Source organism: Eubalaena glacialis, chromosome 7 (genome assembly GCF_028564815.1).
Source record: "Eubalaena glacialis isolate mEubGla1 chromosome 7, mEubGla1.1.hap2.+ XY, whole genome shotgun sequence".
NCBI lineage: Eukaryota > Metazoa > Chordata > Mammalia > Artiodactyla > Balaenidae > Eubalaena > Eubalaena glacialis.
This window is the reverse complement of record NC_083722.1, coordinates 29760230-29779787: the sequence shown is the minus strand read 5'-3', so window position 1 is coordinate 29779787 and position 19558 is coordinate 29760230. Positions and strand designations below refer to the sequence as shown.

The following is a 19558-nucleotide window of genomic DNA, read 5'->3' as shown; positions in this document are numbered from 1 at the left end:
TTATCTTTCAAGATAAATTTTAAAATATTATAAGTACCGTAATTCTTCAAAATTCGGGGGTATCTGAAAAAATACAGTACATGCACTATTGCCCCTGTTTCTAGTCCTTCTGGACACTGTCGTGTACTCATTATACCTCTTTCAGAGTAACAGTTAGACCCATTCCTTTATATTTAGAGGTGCTTCACCTGCAAGAGTGTCTGGGTGTTGAAGAAAAGCCTATGGAGTGTATCATTTGAAAATGAAATGTGATTAATTTTCTTTTTAAAAGTAAGTTATCCTATGTTTCTTAGCCTTTTGGACACTCTATTTTATGTGCTAAATGGAGGAAAGAAGAGAATCCCCTTATGTTGAAACAGATTTTAAGAAATGAGAGATGAAGTTCCACAAATGATCCTACCCTCTTTCTACATGGTTGGTTCTACATGATCTCATCAATCTGGGATAAAATGGTTCAAGAAAGAAAATATTTCTTCAAGTTAGAAGACTGGGGGCCTGACTTCCACCCACATAACTATGTAATTTTAGCCCACACTTCATCTTAAAGATGAAAAAAATTAATTAAAAAATGCCCTACCTATTGGGGAAGTCTAGAAAATAGTATAAGAGGACAACATTATTATTACAATCATTATGTCACAGATAATATGTATATATAAAGATAAACTTCCAAATGAAAATAATAAGCCCTTGAGCAGATAAATAATAATGAGGAAAAATATTGAGAGATGGGAAGAGTTTTCAATAGCAAGAGAAGTAGATGGTTTCTGTTTAGGAAAATTCACATGGAGGACTTTATGGAGGCAAAAGAACAGACTTGTGAATTCCAAAGGATCTCTTCCTCGCTAAGAATTTGATAAATTCTATCTCACTTGTGTTATCACTCCCCCCGCTTCCAAAAACTGAGACTCATTCTCTTACCTGAATCTCTGGTCTTCACTAAGACTCTGAATAACTGTGGCTCCACCAAAAGAATGTCCAATAACTGCTATTTTATCCCTATCGATAGAGTCCTATGTGAAAAAGCATGATATAAATTCATCAGTATCTTGCAGGTTGTTCGGAGGATAGGCAGTGATTTTGTGAGTCATAAACTTATTTTTTCACAGGCATGGTTAGGTACCTTGGTTTCTTAGAAACGAAATATACATACACATACATACATTCACGTGCACCCACACACCCACATACACATATTTAAACATATACACATATATGTACGTATACACACATGCTTACCTATATATACACAAAGACACACACATAGTTGTTGAACATTTCTAAGAGTTCAGAGGTAAACTTCATGGCCTTCCTCTTCACCCACACTTGAAATATCAACATCATTGCTGATTTCTCCCCCTTTCCCCTCCATGTTTATTAGTTTGTTCATTCCCTGAGTATTGATTGAGCACCTGCTCTGTGCCAGGCACTATAGTTCATTTTCCATGAGCTCCCAGTCTATTAGGGAAGGAGCTACAGATACATGATGCAGATGCAGTAGGGTTGTACCAAGGAGCACATATGATAGACAGCTGGCCCAGTCCAGGGTGGGCAGTGAGGCCCAAGAAAGCTTCATGGCCGAGGTAATACCCGACTTGAGTTGACGATTAAGCAGGACTGAGTCAGGAAGACGGGGTGTCAGACCAAGGGGACAACACGTCCAAAGGTATGGAGACAAGAGAGTGGCTAGCCGAGGGACACAAACGCTTCACTGTGTCTGGAGGACATACCATCCTCTTAGTGCCCTCTCCTTCCCTACACTCCACCCCCCTACACACACGCTTGAGTCTTCATTCACACGGTCCACTCTGATATCCTTCCACCCCACCCCAATATTCTGTCTAAAACTTTTCACCAGCGTTTCAAGATCAAGCTCAAAAACATGCAGGAACTGCCCAAGAAATTACAATACTTCCACTGGTTGTATTAAGTTGAAACATATGAAATTGCCATTTTTGTAGATCAAAGCTGGCTGGTGGCAATTTCATATGTAGTTCAACCTAATGTGTTCCTCACTGTTGGAATACTTTGCAGGTACTTTTCTTTTCTTTTTTTTTTTTTTTTGCAGCCATTTATCATATTGTATCTTGTATTACAGCAGTAAAACAGACAAAAATGAGAGCAATAAAGAAGTCTAGGCCAGGGGAAAATGGCTTTTTTTTAGCTCACCTTCATCTGTTCCACATCAAACTCTAAATCTAATAGATTCTTCTCTGGTCTCCCACGATCAATGTCCAGAATCAAATTGAGAGCTTGAGAACACTCCTTTGCTCGTTGCAGTACCTAAGATGATGATTAGAAGAAGGAAATGGCAAAGTAAAAAGTTGTAACACTTAAAGCTTGTGTAGAGGGGGCAGGTGGAAAAAATACGTGGTTGCTTATAAACCGGAAATGACTTTGAGATTAGCTATTAGAACACAACCTAGCATGATGACCCAGGCACCAGCTTTACAGGTAGTTATTGCTTGGTCCAAATCCTGACTCTGTTGCTTACCCACTGTGTGACCTCAGATGATTTACTTAACCTCTCTGAACTTCCATTTATTGTATAATAATGTCTCAGTGAAATGTGGGTGGGATTAAATGCAATAACATATATAAAAAGCACCCACTATGAAGCCTGGCACAGAGGTGGAAAGCAATGTGCTTTATTTCACTTGATCTTCCTCAAAGCCCCATGTGAAAGATACTGTTAATATTCATTATTTCGTAACAGATAAAACATGGAAACAAAACAAAAAGAATAAGTAACTTGTCCAAGATCACTCCACTGCAAAGTGATGGTGCCAGGATTCAAACATAGAAAGTTGCATTCTGAGGCCTGGACTCTTAATGCTATTCTATACCACCTCTGTGAAAAGTAGTCTTTAGTTCTAATGCAAAAGGATTCTGAATAGTCACTGTCATCTCCTAAGATTTTTATGTTGGTCTTTGTTTTTACTATGATCCAGATATTTCATTAAGGGAATTTGATTCCTCAGAGAATCCTCTGACAGATCTTTTGGGGATGGGAAGTAAGGACATCTAGGAGCACGGTCTGCCATATGTAAAATTAAATGAACAAATGTCATCATTTTGCCTATGCTTTTTGGTCACCATGCCACCTCTCTTCTTCTTGCAACATACCTGCTCATTTCGTAGAGGAAACTCCTCCTTCCCTCGTTTTAGGGTTCTAAGATAAAGCCAAGTCTTGTTTCCTATTTCTGCAGCAGACTGGTCCTTGAAATAGTAAGTCGCAGATGCAGAGCCATCTCTACAATACAAACAGAATCAGTTACTTACGCTTGCTCTTTCTCTCCTTCATCTCACCTGCGTTCCTCATCCCCATCCTTGACTCTTTCTGACTCCCTCTCTTGCACTCTACATTTTTTTAAATCAAAGAAGCTCCCAAGGGAGTTCTAAGAAAAAGACATGGTTGCCTGTAAACAACCCATTCCATCTTCACAATTCTGGGAGGCTGCGGTGTTGAAAACTCTCTCCTGGAATCAAATCCCAGTTCTGTCACTTGCTAGCTGTGTGGTTTGGGGCAAATTACTTACCCTTCCTCAGCTTCATTCTCTGCCCTTTGAAACAGTGGTAATGATAACCGTCTTAAAGGATTGTTATGAAGATTAAATGAGATGGTCTGTGAGCACGGCACTCAATAAACATTCTAGAAATGTTAGCTATTTTTTTATATACTCGACAATCTAACTCAGTCTCCTTTTTTTTCTCATCATGTAACCATAGTTGACAATTCTATCAGCACTTTTCATAAACCTTTATGAAAGGTAGAGCTCAGCCACATACCAGGTGACGTACCTGTGTTCTATTGCAGCAACTATAAACCCGTGAGATGCCAGGTCAATACCAATAGCAGAATAAATTGTCCTTCAAAACAAAAAGAGGGAAGCACTCAACTACCAGTCATGATTACAAGGGGTCCACAAATAAACCTAGGAATATGGAGGTAATTATACCCCTGCAGTAGTGCCCTGGGGTAAAGCAGAGAGCTGTGGTTCTCAAAGGGGGCTGATTTTACCCCTCAGGGGATATTTGACAATGTCTGGAGGGGTTTTCATTATCATGAGTAGCGGGAGGGTGTTACTGGCATCTAGTGGATAGAGGGATGCTGCTAAAACCATCCTATGATGCACAGGACTACATTCCACAAGAAATTATCCAGTCCAAAGCATCAGTGGTACCAAGGTTGAGAAACACTGGTGCAGTGATTATAAATATTGCCTTTGAGAATTCTGGGTTGTTTTTTTTTTACTTTTTAATTTTATATTGGAGTATAGTTGATTAACAATGTTGTGAGAGTTTCAGGTGTACAGCAAGGTGGTTCAGTTATACATATTCATGTATCTATTCTTTTTCAAATACTTTTCCTATTTAGGCTGTTATATAATATTGAGCGGAGTTCCCTGTGCTATACAGTAGATTCTTGTTGGTTATCCATTTTATTTTTTTATTTTTTATTTTATTTTTTATTTTTTTGTATTTACAACATTGCTTTCAAGTGGGAATAGGGCATTTTCTGATTCAGTTAGAGCTCCTGTCAGTCCTACAGTCAAGGTTGAAGAGTTTTTATTTATTTATTTATTTATTTATTTATTTCTGGCTGTGTTGGGTCTTCGTTTCTGTGCGAGGGCTTTCTCTAGTTGCGGCGAGTGGGGGTCACGCTTCATCGCGGTGCGCGTGCCTCTCACTATCGCGGCCTCTCTTGTTGCGGAGCACAGGCTCCAGACGCGCAGGCTCAGCAGTTGTGGCTCACGGGCCCAGTTGCCCCACGGCATGTGGGATCCTCCCAGACCAGGGCTCGAACCCGTGTCCCCTGCATTGGCAGGCGGATTCTCAACCACTGCGCCACCAGGGAAGCCCTGGTTATCCATTTTAAATAGAGCAGTGTGTACATGTCAATCCCAAACTGAGAGTTCTGGGTTTTAATCTTGGGTCTGCCACTTACCAGCTATGACTTTAGGTAATTACATTACTGCATTTCTGTCCTCATCTGTAAAATGGGGATAGATAATAAAGCCTTTGCTTTAGAATAGTGATAAGGTTTTGATAAGATAATGCATAGTGCAGGAAGGCAGTACAATGTGATGCTTAAGAGAACAGGACCTACACTCTGACCACTGCAGGTGATTGTATCCTGGTTCCCTCACTTATTAGCTCTCTACCTTGGATAAGTCACTTATCTTTTCTCTGCCTTAGTGCTTTATCTGTAGAAGGGTGATATTATAAGATTACGGTACCTGGTCAGGTTACTGTAAGGATTAAGTAAGTTACACAGTTTCAGTGCTTATAACCATGTCTGCAACAGGGGGAATACCGAACACACGTTAGCTGTTATGTAAATGACTGGATAGAGTGAGATGCTTAAAGAATCATGTGCTAATTAGCAACTACGTTCAGAATCCCTTCCACATCTTTGCTCTGCACAATCTTTTCTCCTATCATGTATTCAATAGGAAATGGCCATAAGGAACAAAAAGGAGGTAGGCACCATGTCTTCTACTCCTGACAATGCAGGACCAACTCAGGAAGGGAAAATCATCTAGTACAGGGATCAGCAAAACCTTTTCTGTAAAAAGCCAGAGAGTAATTGCTTCCAGCTCTGCGGGCCATACACTATTTGTCACAACTACTCAGCTCTGCTGTTGTAGCACAAAAGTGGCAGAGACAATGGGGAAAATGAATGAGTGTGGCTGAGTTGCAATAAAACCTTATTTACAGAAGCGGGCAACAGGCTGGAGCTGGCCCTCAGATTCTGAGATGCCAACCACTGGTCTAGAAGGAATCAAATAACTAGCTGGGCTACGGTAATTTCTTATTGCAGATGCTACGCAATTTCTTACCAGCTAAAAGCCACTCTTCTAAAAGTCTTATAATCCTCTGAGGTGCAAGACGGGGAGGCAGTTGAGAAGATGTAGGAAGAAAGTGGAGGGCGTGTGGTGGCCATGAAAATGTGCCACTGGTCATGGCACAGAGATCACAGTTGACTAAAGACCCCTCCCAGCTCCTGCCCCTGTGGATCCGAGTGAAAGCTAGGCTTCCTGTGGGTTGGTCCCAGTGACTGGACATGGTGTGGGTTTAACGCAGGTCCTTTCCTGTGAGGTGCAGAGATCCTCTGAGGAGCAGTTGTTGGTCAAGCACTCCCTCCAGCGGCCTGGCCCAATCTTTCTTAGAATCGTGCTGCAGTCTCGAGATGCTCCATATCCAGTCCTTCTGTCTCCCATCTCCTTCCCAAGTGTCCAGCCTGCATCATGATCTGAAAGCTCTCCCCATCTTTTCTGCTTCCGCTCCTTCCCTTCTATCCTTCATGGGCACTTTGTCATACATGTCTTTCACTGCTATTCTAATCATGGTGGCTGTTTCTCGGAGGACCTGAACTAATACAATGAATGATGTTGAGAGTGTAAATACTATAATATAGAAGGACACCAACCCAAAATGCGACAGCCTGTCTCCTCTGTTGTGAAGCTGGTCTCCATGGGCTGGAGGCAGGAAAAAACAGGGCTATAGGACCGATCAACAGATCCCAGCTAATTCCTGAGGAACGCCAAGTCCTCCAGGACAGGGGACAGCCTGACACTCCAAAATCTGCTGTCCCTCTTCTGGGGGAAAACTGCATTCAGTCATTTGTCCCTAGAGGCTAAAGTCGTTCAACCTCTGAAACTTTACCTGAATGCTCCAAGACCATGAGAAAAAATAATTAGTGGATATTTTTCCCCAGTCCTCAGAGGGGAATTCCAGGCTGCAGGAGTTGTCATTGAACCTAGACAGCAGTGGGAGACTGTAATTAGTGTTTTTTCTGACTTGAGTGTTGCTAGTTAATTTAACATATCTCCTTAGCATAAAATTCTGACCCATGGAATTTATGTTTTTATGCATTAATAGTAAATTCATTTAAAAAGTCTCCTACTAGATACCACCAACCAAGGGCCTGAACTATGTGTTTTTCCTAGGACCATATAGGATCATTAACTATCAGTTCTCACTGCCAGCTCTGAACTTGAGGTGAGACATTTTCCTACTTAGAGGTGTATTCGGGAAGGCTGTTCCTTATGATTAATCCCAGGTTTGGGCAAAACTTCAGAGAGAATGTTCTGAAACTAAACTACCAGTAAACCTCAGGAATATTACACTGAGATCCAGAATCTTCAGATCGGAGACTCATCTCATTCTAACTTGATCAAAATCAAGAGAAAGGTGGAGAGACCTTTGACTGCACGCTTAGATGTGGCTTTGGATAAAGCGCTGCCACTTACTAGCTACTGACCTTGGGCAAGTCAAGAGAACTCTCTGAGCCTCAGACTCCTATAAAATGAGGGAAATGATATCTGTCTCATGGGGGTTTTGTCAGAGTCATATTTAAGTAGGAAAATGTAAAGCACACCTATCCAGTCACATAGTAAAGGGCTCAAAAAAATGGAAGATGTTGTCTCTTCTTCCTTCACTTCTCACTTGTTATTGTCATCATTATCATCAATTATTTGTGTTTCACTTTCTCATCAATACAATGGAGATGTGGTCATGAAGACTGAATGCGATGATTGCTATGGAAGTGACTTATAAGTTATTCAGCATCATAAAGATGCGTAGTGATAATATTTTCATCATTTCTCTTATAAAGTGATTCTTAAGAAAACTCCAACAAGACGTTTAAAATGAATGCCAAAAGTTGTAGGTAGTTTTGAGGGGGAAAATTGAAGACATGGTTAACACCAGCCCAACAGTAGTGTCTGGTCAAACAGATAAGGAAGGACAACTCAATATTAGTGAAAAATAGACATATTAAGTGATGAATGCACATCGGATTGTCTTAGTGAGAGAGGCTGGCCACTTGGGGGTCGGTGATGGGAATGAGAGTAGTTTCCTCATTTATGACATGTAAGAAATTAGCTTTCACTCCTTTGTTTAGGATCTGGAGAGTTATGGAGGCTTCTATTTTCTTTCTCTCTTTGCCCAACTATAGAAAGCACTTTAGCACAGAGCATAGAAGGTAGTAGTCACATCAGCCCAGCCGCTGTTCTCACCACATGATTGCCTCCAAGAATACGTAAGAAGCAAAAATCTGGCCAGCCATAGAGAGATGTTAGAGCCAGTCTGAAAGTCTGATACCTTCACTCCCTCCACGCACCCCATCATATTCAGAATAGACAAAACGAGAACCCTTGATTCTCTGATAGTTACCTGGCCTTTTAAGAAATACTTTGTCATCTTAGGAGATGTCTGGACTGGAGACAATCTACTTTGGTCTTTAACTGCCTGAAACTCCTGCTATTTTTAAGCTTTTCTTATATTCTAGAGCCTAAAAGCAGAATCAACACAAATCTTACCAAAGAATAAGCTCAAAATTTTGCCCATAAGCCAGTGTGTTCCAAGAAATTTACCAAGACCAAAAAAATATTCTTTGTTTGGGATCCAAAGGGTGTCAGGGTGATCGTCATCTTGGGATGGATAATACAAACGCAAGAAGGTGCCCTGTAGAGGAAAGAAGTTAATGTACTTTTAGTCAAGTTGCTTCTTAAACATGTTCTAACAGCTATTTTGCATATTTAATTAGTGGGGACCCAAATACTTCTATTGTGCACAAGAGGTCCAGAGAGCTTTTTAAGTTGCCGTGGTGATTGAATGCAGTCAAAAGGAAGAGAAATAGAACAACAGTATGCTTTTTGAGTGAAAAGAAAGTATGAGCAGCCTGGTTTCAGCCATCAAAGAAGGGGGAAAAAAGAGTTTATAGTTAATCCGATGAGAGCAACGAATTGGGGAATGAATTAAACAGCCAAAGGTTTCCCAGGAAACCATACAAATGGCAAAATGAGTCTTTCTCAGGTGAGGGCAAGGTCAGGTTTCAAAACCTTCTCATGGGCCATAGCCACAGTCAATATTAGAATATAAGGATAAGTGGTATTAATCAAATCATTACCTTACTCGTGTAATCAAGCATCAAGTCTGTACAACCGACGGAATAAGATCCATTTCCTCTGGGGATTTTAGTTTGGCCAAACCTTGCAGCAGCCATCAGAGCTTGTAGTTTATTGACCCACGCTGGAAAACAGGTCAATATTATTTCACTTGTCAGCCATTACACCCCAGACTTTATTACACAGAGAAACTCCAAGGGGATCAAGTGACTACCCATAGTTTCCTGCCTCCATTTCTTTACTAATTAGTAAAATACACAAATAATTATTGAGGGCCTGCTGTATGTGAAGTACTGTGTGGGGAAGAAGATGGCGGTCGACATAGCCCTTTTCCTAAGATGCTGAGGATCAGCACCTCCTAATCCTTCCAGCCTTGCCCTTACCTTCTACTCCTATCCAGAGCATATTAGAGACCACTTCCCAAATCTGCTTTTCCTAAACATGAGCTTTATCGACCTTTCAGATTTGGGCTCACGACTTCCCACTGGAAGCCTTCTGATTGGAACAGCAAAGCCTATGGTCCAGAATGAAACTAAATGACCATCTCCCAACTCCCCCTCTTCATCTTCCAACCACACAGCATGCAACTCCAGAATTCCCTAGCTTGGGGATCCCAAGCCAGAAACCTGGGAATCATGCTACTCTCCTAACTCTTTCTCCTCTATCCCTTACATCCAACCAAGTTCCAATCTCTAACATTTGTTTTTAGCTTAGGATTCGCTCTCCAATGTATCCTTACCCCACTAGCTCAACTGTCTCAGTTACACCTTCACTGTTCTTGACCGGACAGTCCCCATCTCTCCCAAGTGTCCTGTTCACCTTGGATCCTGACTCCTTCAACTGCATCTTTCACACAACTCCTGGAGTGATTTAAAGCATAAATCTCACCAGACAATTCTTCAAATCCTTCAATGCTTTCCTATCATCACCAGGTATTTTTTCTTGAAGGGGGAATGTATTGGAATCTTTCTGGAAGGCAGTTTGTAGGTTATATTTAAATCTACACATGGCTTCCAGTGTGGGGTGGCTTATCTTTCCAGTGTTCGGGGGTTGAAACTCGTAGAGGTTCACAGGTACACAAGTTAAATATCAAGTTCCCGGGCACTGTAAGAAAGACCCTCCATGATCTGGAGGTCCACTGGCTCCTCCTCTTCTTCTGTTTTTTCCCTTATTATCTCCCTCCCTGTGCTCCAGCACTGCTGAGTGACGCACTGGGCTGTTCCATGCGTCTACACCTTAGTAAATGCTGTTCCCTGCGCTTGAAATCCCCGTGGCAAACTCCTATTCAACCTTTAACATCTTGATCAGATGTCAGGTCTTCTCTGAAGCCTTCCCTGACCACCACCCCAGACTTAATCGTCTCATCCTCAGTATCAAATCAATTCCCTGTATATATTTTTATCTTTCTTCCTATCATATTAGATTAAAATTATGTGTCTGCACACTCTGTCTCCTAAGGCTATTTCGTAAGAGCTGCATCCATATCTTTGTATCCTCACATCTTTAACACAATGTCTAGCACATAATCGGTGCTCAAAAAATATCTGTGAAAATGAGCTAAACTAAGCATTTCACTGTCACTGGGTCTCTTTTGTTTCTGCTAAATGCTTTATGGCACATATATATATTTTTTTAAATTAATTAATTAATTTTTTGGCTGCATCGGGTCTTCGTTGCTGCGCACAGGCTCTCTCTAGTTGCTGCGAGCGGGGGCTACTCTTTGTTGCGGTGTGTGGGATTCTCATTGCAGTGGCTTCTTTTGTTGCGGAACACGGGCTTTAGGTGCACAGGCTTCAGCGGTTGTGGCACGCGGGCTCAGTAGTTGTGGCGCACAGGCTTAGTTGCTCCACGGCATATGGGATCTTCCCGGACCAGGGCTCGAACCCATGTGCCCTGCATTGGCAAGCGGACTCTTAACCACTGCGCCACCAGGGAAGGCCCATGGCCTCTATTCTTTTACCCACCCACTCTTGAAACATTTTCTCTCTCTGGTGCCAGAACCCTTTAACACACCTGCAGTTTCACCTGTTCCCCTTTCTAACCCCCAATCAAGTGCACATGTAATTTCAGGATGGTGAGTCCATATATCAGTGTATCTAGATTCAGTTTTCTAGATTCAGCTTGCCTGCTCCTTTCCTTCTGTTGGACTGTGAGAGGTGATTGCTTTGCTGGACAGATTCCTTTGTGCTTCCTATCAGTCTGCCTCTGCCACGTAGACACTTGGAACTATGTTAGGTATGGTGCCTGATATCATAGGGTATCTCTCAGAACGGTTTGGGGTCATGAGAAGAAGCCCGTTGACATCCTTCACGTTAGTGTGTGAAGCACCTGCCAGTGATGAGCCTTTCAACACATGAGGCCTTGCTACTCAAAGTTGGTCCATGGACCAGCATCATGCGGAAGCTTGGAGATGAGGCTCTTAGGCCTCACCCCAATTCTACTGAATCTGAAAAGATGTGCCTATTAAAGTGTAAGGAAGCACTAGGCTAAGATACCAGACCACCTGGCTTGACACACGGTCAGCAATTCATGGTCAAATGGCAGGAGGTAGTTCCGAGGAAGGCAGTGGTCGAGATGAACGGACACTGGTGTTGGAGCCAGGTGATCCTATTTTGGATTCCAGCTGTATATCTTACAAGCTATGATGCTCTGCCCTAGGCAATTTTTTCCCTTCTCTGATCCTCATTTGTAAAGTGGAGATAAAATCACTTGGCCAACTCTCAGGACAGCTGTAAGGATAAAGTGATCATCTAAGTCAAGTAGCTTGCCCAGATCGCAGCCCAGAAGAGGCAGACAACTGATGTTATTTGCCCCTTCCCCTAGACTTAGCTAACTCTGGTTACCCAAATTCAAACCTGAGGAGGAGTTTTAGCAGATCTACACTAGATCATACCATTTTTCTCTGGGTAGTTTCAAAATCCACGGTGTTTCCTCAGAAACATTTCTTTAAAAAGCTTTGCCTGTAAGGCTAACATTCTAGGGTCTATTTAGAATTACAAAAGGCTTTAATCTCTCCTATGTAAGACTGTCTGCTGAGCGGTCCTTCATGCTGTAATAGGGAGACGTCAAGTCCAGAGGACGGTAAGGTAGGCCTTCTGTGACAAGCAGCCTAGGTTCTGCTGTGCTGCCACCCACAGGCAACCATGGCGTGGCTATAGGACTCTGGCTCACACAGTTTGGTGAGGAGCCCCAGAGAACCCACAGCTACCTTGGAGGCACTGCCTCTGGAATTGGGAGTTCAGTTCTAGAGCCATGGGAATGTTCCAAGTCGCACAAGTTTCCTCTTGTGAGATGTCAGTTCTACCTGGGCTCTGGAAACTTTTTCCACTAACCTCGGAGTGCCTGGTCCTCTAAAACCTGCTCTACCAAAAAGCCTCACCCAGCGTTCAGGAGCCCAGGTCAAGGTGAGGCTACAGGGCTGCTTATTCCAGGACACCTGACCCCTGAAAAGGTCTCAGGAAACTTCGAGCTGACCCAGGTTTGAGTGTAGGCCTCCAGGGCCCTGTGGCTGGTGAGTGCCAGGGCGGCTGCCGAAAAGGTTCACCAAACGACAAGGTCCTACTGTAGAGCGCAGGGAGTTATATTCAATATCCTGTGATAAACCATAATGGAAAAGCATATGAAAAAAAATATATATATATATAGGTATAACTGAGTCACTTTGCTGTACAGCAGAAATTAAACACAACATTGTAAATAAGCTATACTTCAATAAAATAAACAAGAAAGAAAGAAAGAAAGAAAAAGAAAGAAAAGAAAGAAAGAAAAAGAAAGAAAGAAAAGGTTCACCAGCCCACAGCTAATCTGGTTATGGTCCTGGATTTCCCATTCTCTAACCAACTGTCAGCACTCATCATGAAGGAAGAGGCAGGGAAGAGACTTGCCAGGTTGAATGGCCATTCTATAGGTGATATCGTTTTGTGGTTCAGAACTTACAAATGTCACTTCCTATTTTTCTTCAACTCTATTTTAATAGAAGCATTAGAACCTATGGTATGCTATTAATCTTATTATACATTTTTGGTGATGTTCATTTATCAAATAGTCCTGATGTTCATTCCTGGGGTTGGAGATGGAATGTACATGCTAGGAAAATGACATTCTCTTATATGGCTTTATGTCCTCCATTAGCAAATGGGATATCTCTAGCCATGTTTACAAACTTTTTGGCTGCATGATCATATTTTCTATGTATTCATTTATTAAGAATGATACAAATAATCATCTATTATTTTCATCTTTTATTGAATAAACTATTTCTAATAATTTAAAAAATATTTATGCATTCATTTTTGAGCATTTCGAACGAATGGGGCATTGGGCTCCAGGCTGGGATGACAAAGATGAAGCAAGCAGTGTCCTCAAGTTTCTGACTGTCCAGTAACAGCTTTCCAGTGATTTTCAGACATGAGGGAATAGAGAACATGTTTTGAAATTCCCACTCTGTACCAATAAAAAGCACATGACGTAAATGTCTCCTAGGTAAGAATTTGCTCGTCATGTAAGATGTTACCTGTTTTCAATCGACAGATAAGGTAATAGGAGAATTAATTTCACCTTGAGAATTAATTTCACCTCCTTGAGCTTGACTACAAACCCTCCGTCTTAGTCACCAGTGTATTACGCACACCTCAGTTTTCTGATAAGTATTGTTGCATGAATGGACCTGTGAGATATGATGCCATTTTCTATGCAAACATAGTTAGAAGATCTAGTCCCTTTTCTGCTGCTGCAATCATTTCCCCAACTATGAAGTAGGGCCAGATTTGTAAGGCACTGGTTATGAAAGATCTTTGGTAAATGTCACAGTAAGGAGTCACCCATCAAGACTGCACAACTAGATCCAGGGCTACCGTATCTCCCCAGGTGCATGGGGTCTGTGGGTACAGACACTATGGCACCTTGCAGAGGCCACTGATGTCGCTCACCTGAGGAGACTAGATAGAGAAGTTCATGCATCCCAACCCTCTGGGATTAGCAGGAATTCACAAAGCTCCAGAAGGAATCGCTTTTCAATCAAGGTTATTCTAGGTGACAGTAGATGTCCCTGTCTAGAGATGGCTGTCCCATTCTGGCCGCCACTCCTGGGCTTGACTAAGCCCCCCCCTCTTCTCCTTCCCTCCTCCCTGCAAAGTAAGAAAGAGCAAGGGATGCACATCCATTCTCATCTGGAGATCCAAGTGCCTACTGGTCCCTGCTTCTGCCTGTCATTAGATAGAAAAGATTGTCCCCCTCTGGATCCCAAACTCTAAATTGCCATCTTCTCACACACTCCACCATCAACCAGGACTACACCTGTTGATCAAGACACCTGCCTCTTCTTCACCTTCGTGGGGGCAGGTTTGGGGTTGCCTCTGAAGGCACTGCAGGGGAAGTGTGTAACTGCACCGAGAGGGCATGGGTCAGGGCAATGAGGTATAGAAGGGGCGGTGTGGACCTTCTCTACGGTGACTGCGAGCTGAGTTTCCAGCTTGCCTGAAAAGGCCTCATCCTAGGCTGTCCTGCAGTCCTGATGTTGAAGAAGAAGGCACTTCTCTAGTTTCATTAAGAAGAGGAAAGAGTGAGGCCCTTCCCCCTCCCCCGGGAGAACTGAGGATCTCATCTTCATCAGAATCTTCTTAGAAGTCCACACGTGCAACTTCCCTGGGACCACTTCGAGTCTGGCAACAGGTCAGTAGCTCAAGCCCTTGAACAAATATACCTCTTACCTGATGATTCAATATGGGCAACAGGATTTAGGTCTTGCCAGTAAAAAGGATGAACCAGCATGAGGCAGGTGCAGAGGCAGAAAAGCACGTGCAGTTTGGGTGGCAACATCTTGGAAGCTGAGCAGCCGTTTCAGCTTAACCTTCTTCAGGGCAGATGGTTCAAAGGAAAAACAAGACATGCAATAAAGAGGACTTAAGTAGGCTAACCGATCAGTGAGATTAAGGGACTAGTAACATGATTCGGTGTGTTATTAAGGGAGAAGACATTTGGAAAAAAAACAGCACATGCATTTTCTAGAATGGGTTTTTGGTAGGCACTAGGGTGTCAGGGTTCTTGGTCATGCTGGATTGCAGAGCCCAGAAATAACACTTTTAGGTTATAATATTAGGTTTTCGGCCACTAGTTCCCTAACTTTGTAGCAGTCTAGTTTGGTTAGAAAGAAGAGCATCAAACTGTAATAATTTTATCACATATCATAATCATAATAATATCCAAGGGCATGTCTAGCACATAGTAAACCCTCAATATGTTTTGGCTAATGTTTCCATCATATTTGTAAAATAATCATGTTGCAGCAGCTGGGTTTGTTTTTGGTGCTGATGATGTTATATTTTGGGGGATCTCTATAACCCTGCTGCAACTGAGAGCCTCCCAAAGGCAGGGGGCAGATCTTACTTGCCGTCCCAAAGTGCCTAACAGGGGTCCTGGCATGCAGCTTGTGTGGGATAAATGTCGGTAGAACTGATGAATAAAACCGGACTTGTGGTAATAATAAATTATATTACAGGGAGGCTCTTTGCTAACATCTTATCAGCACAAACCATCTTGTATTTGTGAATCACTTTTCCCCTTGAAAATTTCTCCCCTCAACTTTTTGGGGTGATGGAAATGGTCCAGGCCATCACCATCTCTCTCTTGAATTTTGCAATAACCTCTAACTGGTCTCCCCTAACCCTATGGTCAATTCCCAATATAGCAGCCAGAGTGATCATGCCATTCCTCTTGCTCAAAGCCCCCAAATGGCTTCATATGACACAGAACAGAAGCCATAGACCTTAAAGTAACATATAAGGCTCTACAGCCTGTACTCAACAGACTCCTGATCTGACATCCCAGCCTCTCTTGCACACTCACCCACACACTCACTGCAACTACACGTCTTCCTTGCCATCCAGCAAACATTTCAGGCCCCCCCCTTGTCCCACCTTGGGATCTGTACCTGTGTTCTTCTTCCAGGAAGGCTCTTTGCCCTGATACCCAAATAACCGGCTCCCTCACTCCTAGGCTTTTGCTTCCATGTTACCTTCTCAGTGAGGCTTTCCCTGACCAGTTTAAAATTACAATCTACCCCCCAACACATACACCAATACGTACCCTGTTTCCCCCATCTGCTTTATTTTTCTCCATAATATTATCACCAATGAAGATTCTCTGGATTACTTGTTAATTGTTTATCTTCCTCTTCCAGAAAGTCAGTTCTGTGAGCGTAGGGAATTGGGGCTGGGTTTTTTTTGTTGTTTTTTTTTCCCTGCTGTATTCCCAGGACCTACAACAGTGCCTGGCACATAGTAGGCACCAATAAATGCCTGCTGCATGGATAAATTCTGAATCCTGGTAGTTTCTAACACATCGGTTACTCACATAAACTGAGCCACATTTAATGATCCATGTGGGTGTTTGTCCCACTGATACGAATGGGGTACTAACTAGCTGGCATGGTTATTCTGCAGGAAGATGTAGATCCGTGGCACAGAAATTAGTGTTCCTGAGTAGCTATGTGCTCCCCTGAATTTCTTGGCCTCCCTGGTAGCTAGACGGGACTGATTTCTGATAAATGGGAATTTGAATGGAAGTGGCCTAGACATTTATGAGTCAGTATGTCTCTCCATTCCTTCCTTTCCTTCATTCAGCAAACTTAGAAGCCACATGTGTGTCTCCAGACGGAGGAAGTCTGGATCCCTCATCACTGAACAGAAAAGAGCCTCTGCCAGTTTATATGGCCTTTTATGAACAGGAAATAAACCTTTGTTGTGTTAACCCATTGAAATCTCCAGGTTAAGTTGTTTTCCATTATGACAGTGCAACACGGCTGATTCCGAGTAACATCAGATCTGCAGTCATTCAGTCAATGGGTACTTACTAAGCAAATGCTACACACCCTCTGCTATGTCAACAACTGTGGTAAATACCGGAGAATTTGACATAATCCCTGCTCTAAAAGAGCTTACAATAAGGATTCAGAAACAAGACTCACACCTATAATACAGGAAGAAAGCAAATGACAGGGACATTTCCAAATTCTTAGATGATATGGTACAAATTCTCAGGGCAACAGGAATTCGGAGAGAAAGATTTCAGAGGAGACAGGGCTATAGAAAGGTCAGCTCTTATCACACAGGTTAAAAATCCAGATAGGTAGCTGGGAAAACTGTCACTGGAGCTCTAAGCTTCTTGGTTACTTGTAGAGTGAGTCTGGCATTTCCTTATTCCATATCTTTTTTTAGGGGGGTGGGGGGAATCAGAAAAAGCATGTACAGTTTAACTCCTTAGATTATTTATAATATTGGTTGACTTCATTTTATCTTATTTCACTATTATTTTCAATTTTATTATAACGTTCATACATGATTTCAAAATTCAACCATGACAATAAAGTAAATTAAAAAATGGAGCTGTCTCTGCACTAATAATCACTTGCCAACAGATGTTTTTCCAGATGCATTTCCATGCGAAATACACGTACACATACACAACATAGACAAACATATACACCCATACATATAAATATACATACATATATAGTTGTAAAGTTTGTTTATAAAACTTCATACAATATATTCAACTTCCATTTTTAATTTGAAAATATATTGTAAATATCTTTTCATATGAGTACATAGCACTATAATTTGTCTTTTTATTTAAAAATGGCACCTAGGAGTTGCTAAAAAAATGTCTGTTCACTAAATAGACGATAATATTGCTAACATTTGAACACTTACTAAGTGCCAAGTATTTTGCACAGTTTCTGGCACATGGCCCCTTACTCAATCATCACCAAAACAATCTGTCAGGGAAGTTTAATTATCCCCATTCTATTGATGAGGAAACTGAGGTCAGAAAAGTTTAACTGACTTATTCTAATCACACAGCTAGCAAGTGCTGGAGGTAGGGCTTAAGCCCAGATTGCCTGAGTGCCTGCTTTTACCCACCACATGGCGTCTTGATATAACGTCAAATTCTGTTCACTCTAAAACCAAAATCTTCTAAAGTTAATGAACAGAACAGTTATTTTAATGATGCTAAACTGGTCAGAGTTGGATTGAGAGATGACTTAACAAAGAATTAGAAATTGTTCTCCAAAGAGATGAGACTCCATCTCATTGTTCTTGCCCTAATTTATATTGGAACAACATGCCAAGACCCTTGGAAACTTCAGAGTACTGTGTATGAATCCCGAGACATAGCTAAGTTTCCCAAATAAGCAATAGAAGAAGTTGCACTGAAGCCAGGCTGGATCTTCACAAGCCTCCACTGCTACCCCTCTGTCACAATGTCACAACTTGGTTTTTCATCAAATAACATCATCCACAGAAAGTATTTACCACTCCTGGTGCTTACAGCCCAGGCTGAATAAGGGGAGTGTCGTTCAGCCCATTGGAAGATCACGAGGGATGAAGAGGTGAAAAAGAGAAGACAAAGTGAAACACATAAGGAATCAACAGTGATTTTTAGGAACCCTGCGCTAACCCCAAAAAGGCTCACTTACCCGTAGCAACTTGGGTATTCATCACATCTTCCCTGTCAATAACCTCAGGAAGAATTAGAGACAGGGAATGGCTAGCAGGGCTTCCCCAAGTCCTCCAAGCAGGACTGGGGTACTCTGCCCTCGCCATGATTCCTACCAGACCAGTGCCAGGGCCATCACCTTTTGTCCTTATAGTGGAACCGGCAGAGTTAAGGCCAGGTGAAATGGCCTGCGCCAGTTCCCTGCCTGACCTCAGGCAGGCTGCAAGGCTCTTGCGGAACCTTTGAATACGCTGACTCTTGAGCCCCATCGTAGACTTTCTGATGCAGAATTTTCAGAAGGCAGGTCCAGGCATCTATATGTTAGCTCCCTATGGGCTCTGGTATAGCCAGTACCAGGAGGCAGTGTTTGGAAATGTCTGCAATGAACAGTAAGAGTACTGTTTGCTGAGTTTTTTCATCACCCTATATATGTGCTATCTGACCTCATTTCCAGAGTAATAATTCTCCAAATAATTTAATGACTGGCTACCTCATTCATTCATTTGTTCACGAATCCATTTACTCAATTTTAAGAGTGACTATGTGTCAGTCACTATGTATGGGATTAAAAGATTTCAAAAATAGATGTGATTTTTGTCTTTAAAATCCCTAGCAGGGAAAGCGATTAGTCGAACAGTCATAATGAGTACTGTAAGAGATTATTCACAAGATGTAGTGGGAATAAATGTCTAGCAGGCATAAAAGAAAAGCAGCACATTTTAGCATCTCCATTCATCCTTCTAGGGACGAAGATCACTGACACACAGTAAGACTAGGTAACCTGCCTGGCGTCACAGAGTGAGCGTTTGGCATGGGCGGTACTAGATGGCGGTCTTCTTCCTTTACTCCTGTGGATTGAATGACAGAAGGACCCACACATGATCCCTCTTCTCTGGCCGCCTTCCCAGCGCCTCAGATGCCTTGTCTTTCCCTGTTCCTCTGATGTGGGATGGAATGATATACCGAGATGTCCCCAGCGGACTGCACGAAGCAGTGGCCAACTAATACCAAAGTTTCCCTGCAGCCAGGAAGGGAGGTGTCCTCTGAGCCTGGCTCCTCCAGGGCACAAAAGGAGCAGGCACTTCCCAGCTCAGCTAGCAGAAGCTCACTTGTCGGGGCACAGTCAGGCGGCGGTGGCACAGAGGCTC

At 42.4% G+C, this 19558-nt stretch overlaps 1 protein-coding gene across 3 annotated transcripts in view; it reads right to left on the bottom strand.

Moving 5' to 3' along the window:
* The window catches only part of PLA2G7 (phospholipase A2 group VII), a 44179-nt gene that overhangs the window by 3656 nt on the left and 20965 nt on the right, over positions 1-19558 (bottom strand). Inside the window, exons 2-9 of one of the 3 annotated variants that reach the window (XM_061195005.1) lie at positions 14624-14766; positions 8918-9039; positions 8328-8472; positions 6670-6763; positions 3802-3870; positions 3127-3253; positions 2170-2283; positions 922-1013 (exon numbers count right to left, since the gene is read on the bottom strand). In XM_061195005.1, coding sequence (XP_061050988.1) covers positions 922-1013; positions 2170-2283; positions 3127-3253; positions 3802-3870; positions 6670-6763; positions 8328-8472; positions 8918-9039; positions 14624-14732 — 872 coding nt within the window. In that variant the 5' untranslated portion in view covers positions 14733-14766. The remainder of the gene's footprint in view (positions 1-921; positions 1014-2169; positions 2284-3126; positions 3254-3801; positions 3871-6669; positions 6764-8327; positions 8473-8917; positions 9040-14623; positions 14767-19558) is intronic. The other 2 variants (XM_061195006.1, XM_061195007.1) reach the window with 2 other exon arrangements.